The sequence below is a fragment of the Jaculus jaculus genome, chromosome 17 (genome assembly GCF_020740685.1).
Source record: "Jaculus jaculus isolate mJacJac1 chromosome 17, mJacJac1.mat.Y.cur, whole genome shotgun sequence".
Taxonomy (NCBI): Eukaryota; Metazoa; Chordata; class Mammalia; order Rodentia; family Dipodidae; genus Jaculus; species Jaculus jaculus.
In genome coordinates, this window is record NC_059118.1 from 5,052,114 (window position 1) to 5,059,856 (window position 7,743).

The 7,743-nt window shown below is 60.4% G+C and overlaps 1 protein-coding gene across 2 annotated transcripts; it reads left to right on the plus strand.

Moving 5' to 3' along the window:
* Nucleotides 1–212: 212 nt before the first annotated feature.
* On the plus strand, nt 213–6,383 carry Xirp1 (xin actin binding repeat containing 1). 2 transcript variants are annotated; one of them, XM_045136256.1, is made up of 2 exons: nt 213–3,573; nt 3,986–4,094. In XM_045136256.1, exons 1-2 carry the CDS (start codon nt 262–264, stop codon nt 3,992–3,994), a joined length of 3,321 nt encoding a protein of 1,106 aa, XP_044992191.1. In that variant the 5' UTR covers nt 213–261; the 3' UTR covers nt 3,995–4,094. The 2 variants fall into 2 exon arrangements, with proteins under 2 accessions (XP_044992191.1, XP_004662165.2); XM_004662108.2 differs by having other exon boundaries at nt 213–6,383.
* Nucleotides 6,384–7,743: the final 1,360 nt, after the last annotated feature.

Below are 7,743 nucleotides of genomic sequence, written 5' to 3' on the forward strand. Positions count from 1 at the left end.
AATCCTCCTTAGTACAGGAGCCCAGGCAATGCACGGATGGGTGGGTTCATATTGTCTTAAGTTCAAGACTTGTCACACACTAGCTGTGCAGGTGGCCGAGTGAGTCCCCGGCCAGGCTGACCTAGAGAGGGAGGAGTCCTTAACTAGACGTCACTCAGAGCTGCTCAGGTCCTGGGTCCTGTTCCCCATCACTGGTCCCAGAAAGTGGCCCTCACTCCACTCCCCACCCCATCCTCATGTCTGTTCCTTCTCCTCAGAAAGATGGCCGACGCCCAGATGCAGGTGGCCCCCACACCAGTCATCCCAATGGCCACGACTGGGGACCTGTCCCTCCCTGCTCCTCCTCCGGTCCGGGAGGACCTGCCACCACCGCCCCCCAGGGAGTCCTTCTCCAAGTTTCACCAGCAGCGGCAAGCGAGCGAGCTCCGCCGCCTCTACCGCCACATCCACCCCGAGCTCCGCAAGAACCTGGCCGAGGCCGTGGCCGAGGACCTGGCCGAGGTGCTGGGCTCGGAGGAGCCCACGGAGAGCGACGTCCAGTGCATGCGCTGGATCTTCGAGAACTGGAGTCTGGATGCCATTGGCGAGCGCGAGAAGCAAGCTGCCGGGGAGCCCGCGGCGGGTGGGCGCGTGCAGGCTGCCTGCAGAAAGCCCGAGGACCAGGACGGCACCCCCGGGGAGCCCGCGGGACCTGACGTTCGCACGGCCCGGCGGCTGTTCGAGACTAGGCCCCTGCATGCGCTCGCGGGGCCGGCGGAGGCCGCCCCGAGGGAGCCCGTGGCCAGCGGGGATGTGCAGGGAACCAGGAGGCTCTTCGAGACGCGGCCCCTGGACCGCCTGGGCTCCCGCCCCTCGGCCCAGGAGCAGAGCCCCTTAGAGCTGCGCTCCGAGATCCAGGAACTGAAGGGCGACGTGAAGAAGACGGTGAAGCTGTTTCAGACGGAGCCGCTGTGCGCCATCCAGGACGCACAGGGCACCATCCACGAGGTGAAGGCCGCCTGCCGGGAGGAGATCCAAAGCAACGCCGTGAGGTCGGCCCGCTGGCTCTTCGAGACCCGGCCCCTGGACGCCTTCAACCAGGACCCCAGCCAGGTGCGGGTGATCCGGGGCATCTCCCTGGAGGAGGGCTCCCGGCCTGATGTCAGCGCCGCGCGCTGGATCTTCGAGACGCAGCCGCTGGATGCCATTAGAGAGATCGTGGTGGATGAGAAGGACTTCCAGCCGTCCCCAGACCTCGTCCCTCCTGGTCCAGACGTCCAGCGACAGCGACGTCTGTTTGAGACCCGAGCCCTGGACACTCTGAAAGGGGAAGAAGAAAGTGCGGCAGAAGGCCGGCCCAAGGAGGAGGTGGTTCCTGGAGATGTCCGCTCCACCTTGTGGCTGTTTGAGATGAAGCCCTTGGACACTCCCAGAGACAAGGTCCAAGTGGGTCACCTGCAGCGGGTGGGTCAGCAGGAGGGTGAGGGGCTTATGAGTGAGTGTCTACCCAGTGGTGACACCGCAGCCCTGCCCCTGTCTCGGAGGGATGACCTGAAGGGGGACGTAAAGACCTTCAAGAATCTTTTTGAGACCCTTCCCCTGGACAGTATTAGGCAGGATGATGAGCCTTCTGTTTGTGAGAGCGTGAACACGAAAACGGCTGATTCTGCTGGGCAGTCCCCACTGTACGCCATGGAGGACAGCAGTGGGCGGCTCCATGCCCTGACCTCTGTCAGCAGAGAGCAGCAGGTGGTGGGCGGGGACGTGCGTGGTTACAAGTGGATGTTTGAGACTCAGCCCCTGGACCAGCTGGGCCGAAGCCCCAGTACCGTCGACGTGGTACGGGGCATCACTCGACAGGAAGTGGTGGCGGGGGATGTCAGCACTGCTCGGTGGCTCTTTGAGACGCAGCCCTTGGAGGTGATCCACCAGCGAGAGCAGCAGGAGCGACGGGAAGAGGAGGGGGCGGGCCGAGAGGACCACCAGCCTGAGGTCGTCCCGAAGGGCGATGTGAAGACCATCCGGTGGTTGTTTGAGACGTGCCCCATGAGCGAGTTGGCAGAGAAGCAGGGAGCCGAGGTCACAGATCCCACGAGCAAAGCGGAGGCCCCGTCGTGCACCTGGATGTTCAGGCCCCAGCCCCAGAACGGTGCAGAAAGCTCCAGGGAGCTGCATCTGCAGGTCAGTCGGGTGCAGACCGGGGAAAGACAGACACATGGACATATCTTTGAGACTGAACCTCTGGAAGCTTCAGGCCGACCTGGCGGGGGAGGACCCGTGCAGGACTGCAGCCCGGTGGACACCCCTTCAGGACAGGTGTCTAGGCAGAAGGAGGTTTTCCAGTCGCTGGAGGCTGACAGGAAGGAAGTCCAGGGGTCCACCATCACCTCCGGGACTACCCCTGCAGGTTCGGTGCGCAAGTTCACCTGGCTCTTTGAGAATTGCCCCATGGGCTCCTTGGCAGCCGAGAGCATCCGAGGGGACAACTTCCAGGAAGAGCCGCTCGGAAGTCCCGCAGGTGGCGGGACGCCAGAAAGGCAGGAGACCGCAGCTGAGGGGACGCTGCGGACTCTGCATGCTACCCCTGGCATCCTGCACCATGGGGGCATCCTCATGGAGGCTCGAGGGCCTGGGGAGCTCTGCCTCGCCAAGTACGTGCTCTCAGGCTCAGGGCAGGGGACCCCCTATGTCCGGAAGGAGGAGCTGGTGTCTGGCGAGCTGCCCCGGATAGTCCGCCAAGTGCTGCGCCGGCCCGATGTGGACCCGCGGGGGCTGCTGGTGCAGGAGGAGCCAGCTGGTCAGCTGCGGCTCCACCCACTGAGGCTGCCGGCTCCAGGAGACACCGGGAGTGTTGAAGACGTGCGCCCCGAGCTCCAGCAGCTGCTGGCGTGTGGCCTCGGAGCCTCGGTGGCAAGGACTGGGCTGGTGATGCAGGAGACAGAGCAGGGCCTCGTTGCACTGACCGCCTACTCCCTCCAGCCCCGGCTGCCCAGCAGGACCCCTGAAAGGAGCAGCGTGCAGCTGCTGGCCAGCTGCATAGACAAAGGGGACCTGCGTGGCCTGCACAGTCTGCGATGGGAGCCGCCAGCTGACCCAAGTCCAGTGCCAGCCAGTGAGGGGGCCCAGAAGCTTCCCTCAGCTGAGAGTATCATCTACGTCCCCCCTCTGGACCCCTCCATGGAAATGGGGCATCTGAGAGGCCCGGGAGCCAACCCCTGCCCACCTCGGGCCACTGGAAAGGCAGTGCTTCCAGCTGGAGCCCAGGCCCCACTGCGGGAGGCAAGACGGCAGGCAGACAGCGATCACTCCCCACAGGAGGGGAAGGCGGCCCTGGGAAGCTCCGAAGGAACCGTGGCTTCCCCTCCAGGGTCTAAGGCCCCAGACCTGCAGGAAGCCATGAGGAGTCTGAGGATGGCAACCGCTGAAGCCCAAAGCTTGCGCCAGCAAGTCCTAAGCAGGCACCCTCACGGCTCTGCCCCTACAACCACCTCCAAGTTCATCCAAGATGACCTGCAGGCACCGGCCACTGCCACCCAGGGCGACACCAGGCCTGTGGCCCGCGGTGATGCCAGGAGCTCAGCGGTCCCCAGAAAGGTCAGTGGGGACCAGACAGCCCTGCCCAGAGGGCCATCTGGGGGGCGGGTGACTGTGCAGGATGGCATCTTCACTGCTCACCCTGTGCGGACCTTTGACCCGTCTGGGGCTATGCAGTCTTCTGAGAAGGAACCCCACACCAGGGGCCGAGAGACTGCCCTCTCACCCCAGGCGCCCAGCCCGCCCCAGGCAGGTCCAAGTCCAAGTCCTGGGCCAGTGCAGCTTCACACCCAGAGGTACTGGGGGCCTCCGGGGAAGGTGATGGCCCATGTCAGCCCAGAGTGCCTCAAAGCTGCAGATTCCACCTTGAAGATTACCCCTGTAGGCCGTCACACGCCTCCAGCCGTGGGGCCCCAAGCTGTAGGTGCCCAGCTGCACTCCCATAATGCCTCTCTCCCTCCTGCTCTCCCAGCTGCTGTGACAGGACCTGACCGCCTAGCTCAAGACCACCATGATGGGGACTCCATCCAGGAGGCCTCCAAGCCCCCACGGGACCCCGTTCTTCATATCCACAGCAGCTCTGCTGGCCCGAGAATCCCCGTGGGGTCACAGAGAAAGAGCCCTAAACCAGAGCCCACTGTACCTCCAAGGAAGAAGCCTCCAGTGCCCCCCAAACCTGCACACCTAAGCCAAATCCCTCCTCCTCCTCCTCGGAGGCTGCCCAAGACAGCTCTATCTCCCAGCTTCTCAGAGGCACAAGAACGCCCATCAGGAGAGCCAGGCACCACCAACCCGCAGCCAGCCTATGCTCCCAAGGAGGGAGGCCAGGACTCCGTGCCTCCGATTGGATGCTCCAGCGAGCAGGGCCGTCCAAGCTCCCAGCACAGCCTTAGCACCGTGGCCCTCAGCTCCACTGAGCAGCAGACAGCAGGCTGCAGTGTCCAGAGCCCTGAGCTTTCCAACATTAATATTCTCAACAGTGACTCCACCTCACCACAGAGGGGCTCCTGCCCCCCAGGAGAGCCCCCCGTGGAATGTTCTAAGCACGATGCCCCCGAGAGCACCAAGATTCTGCACTGTAACCAGCGAGCGCCCCAGGGCCTCCTGAGCCAGGCGGAAGAAGTTGTGGAGATGGAGAGCTCCCGCGGAGGGGCCGTGCAGGCCCTGAGGGAGCTCTGGGAGGCTGTGCCCACGCTGGGAGGCTCTGCGCCCCAGCCTTCTCCTGCCCCTCACAAGCCCGGAGCCTCGGTGCAGCAGGCCTTTGGGGAGCTGACGCGTGTGAGTGCCGAGGTTGCCCGGCTGAAGGAACAGACCCTGGCCAGACTGCTGGACATTGAAGAGGCTGTGCACAAAGCCCTCAGCTCCATGTCTGGCCTCCAGCCTGAGACTCAGGTGACAGGCCAGTCACAGCAAACCCAGAAAGATCCCAGTAGCCACGAGGGCTCAGCTAGCAACACAGCCCAGTCTAGTGACTCAGGCCAAGAGGTCAAAGATTCAAATACAACCAACAGGCCAGGCAAGGAGGAATGCCATTCCCAGGACCAGGGTCAAGCCAAGATGAGAAATCACACAGAGGTCACAGGTCATGCAGCCTCAGCTGCCCCTACCAGCAAAAGGTTAGAAACATCAGAAGACTTAGTCCTCCCTCGCCTCTTGCCTTCCAACCGAGATTCCCCCTCCTCCCCAACCTTCATCTCTATCCAGTCAGCTACAAAGAAGCTTCCAGAAGCTTCTACCCCTCAGGGCAGCCACGATGTCTCGGGGGAAAGTACACACCTAACTCAGGACATAGATGGACCTCTGCTCCACCAGAAAGGTGTCCATGACAAGGCAGGGACAAAAGAGGTGGTTACCCAGTACTCTGCACCCACGGGGCATCAGAAGAGTATGCTAAAAGCACAGACTGGGCCAGTCAGTTCTCAGTACTATGGAGCCACCAGAACGGTGACTGAACAGTACGAGGAGGTGGACCAGTTTGGGAACACTGTTCTCGCTGCCTCCACCACTGTCACCGAGCAGACAGAGCCGCCTAGGGGCCAGGATCCTCTCTTGGGGCCACACACCTCCCCCTTGCTGAGACATTTCCTGCACAGTCCCTCTGGGGTCAGCAGTGGCCTGGCAGAAGCTGAGGTGGCATGGGTGTCCTGCAACCACTTCCAGCCAGCTGCCCAGTGAGCCCCTCGGCCTTCACCCATCATGAATTTCCTCTACCAGAGCGCCTGCACAGAGGTGGGCGGCTACCTCCTGCTCACGGGGTGAGGACCAAGAACAAAGGAAGCCTGCTGATCATTGCTGACAGCTGTCGTCCCTTTGGTCAGTGCCACCCACGGGCAAAGGAGCAGGAGAGGGGAAGAAGCCTAGAGTCAGACACACACCTTGCCAGCATCCCCTCACCACCAGCCTATAGATATGTGTTTTTTCTTTTTTTGGTTTTTCGAAGTAGGGTCTCACTCTAGCTCAGGCTGACTGGAATTTACTGTGTAGTCTCAGGGTGGTCTTGAACTCACAGCTATCCACCTACCTCTGCCTGCCAAGTGCTGGGATTAAAGGCGTGCGCCACCACTCTCAGCCTCTTTATTTCTTTTACTATGGAATCTAAAAGTCGTCAGCCATCTGCTCATTCCCGACGAGGACCAGGGCCAACCAGACATGATGCTGATCTCCGTGAGAGGTTGGTCTAAGGGCTCCTGAAGGTCTGGCCAGCAGCCCCTTATCACCATCTTCATGTAGCTGGCCATCCTGGTGGTCCAAAGGTCATACACAAAGAACCCACGATCAACAATGTTCTGGCCTTTCTCGGTTCCCATAGCCCCGCACTCTGTATCCCAACTGGGAAAGCTACAATCTGAATAAACCCGGTTACCATCCTCCGTGCTGTGTCTGGATGCGCCAGCATCTGTTCGAGAATCTGTTCACTCTCGGGTGGGAGGCGGGGGCAGGCGCATCACCAGGGCTCCTCTCTCCGTCCTCAGCAGGAAAAACTGAAAGCCACCGCTTGTCCCTCTCGTTATCCAAGAAGCCCTACCCACTCGCGTTCTTCCTGCTCTTCTAGTTGTGCAGACCACACTGCCGACGCTTGCAAGCACCAGACACATGCATGCCACAAGTGTGTATATACAAAGACACGCGCCTCAGGCACACAACACGAACACACACCACAAACTCGCACATATACCCTTCTCTCTCTCTCTCTCTCTCTCTCTCTCTCTCTCTCTCTATCTCTCTCTCTCTCTCTCTCTCTCTCTCTCTCTCACACACACACACACACTGAGGACCCCTCTGCCTCTGGCTTCCCTCTTGTATGTTTTGGACATCTTCCTGGGGGGCGGTTCCCAGGCCCTGCCCCAGCCTGGGAAGGCACTGCCGTCGAGCCCAGGAAGAGCAGTGGAGCGCCTCTCTCAGAATTCCCATGTCCAGGGTGGCTGGGACGCTTCTTACTCACACCAAGTGCTGGGTGCCCAGCAGGGAGGGGTCCTTGGAAAGGGAGACATCAGATCTTGGGTTAAAAATGCAGTGACAAGGGAGGGGATATGATGGAGAATGGAATTTCAAAGGAGAAAGTGGGGGGAGGGAGGGTATTACCATGGGATAATTTTATAATCATGGAAAATGTTAATAAAAATTGAGAAAAAAAATGCAATGCTGAGGGCTGGAGAGATGTCTTAGCAGGGAAGGCACTGGCCTGTGAAGCCTAAGGACTCGTGTCCGACTCTCCAGGTCCCACGTAAGCCAGATGCGCAGTTACTCAAGTGCACAAGGTTGCGCATGTGCACAAGGGGGAACACACGGCTGGAGTTTGATTCCATCTCTCCAACCCCTCTCCCCCCACCGAAAATCACTGCATTTTTTTTCAAGGTAGGGTTTCACTCTGGCCCAGGCTGACCTGGAATTCACTATGTAGTCTCAGGGTGGCCTCGAACTCTCGGTGATCCTCCTACCTCTGCCTCCTGAGTGCTGGGATTAAAGGTGTGCACCACCATGCCCAACCGACTGCCTTTTTTTTAAAATGCATGTGTGAGAGAGAGAATTGGGACACCAGGGCCTCCAGCCACTGGAATCAAAAGGAGTCAATATATGGTTCGGTGACCATGACAAGGGGACAGCCTGGGTGGGGGCCACAAAGACAGTCCTCTGTGAAGTAAAACATCTGAGATCTGGATGCAAATACCAATGAATCTCAGGGGAAGCATGTGTGATGGAGAGACCTGAACTCCAAGGCCTTGGTGGTAC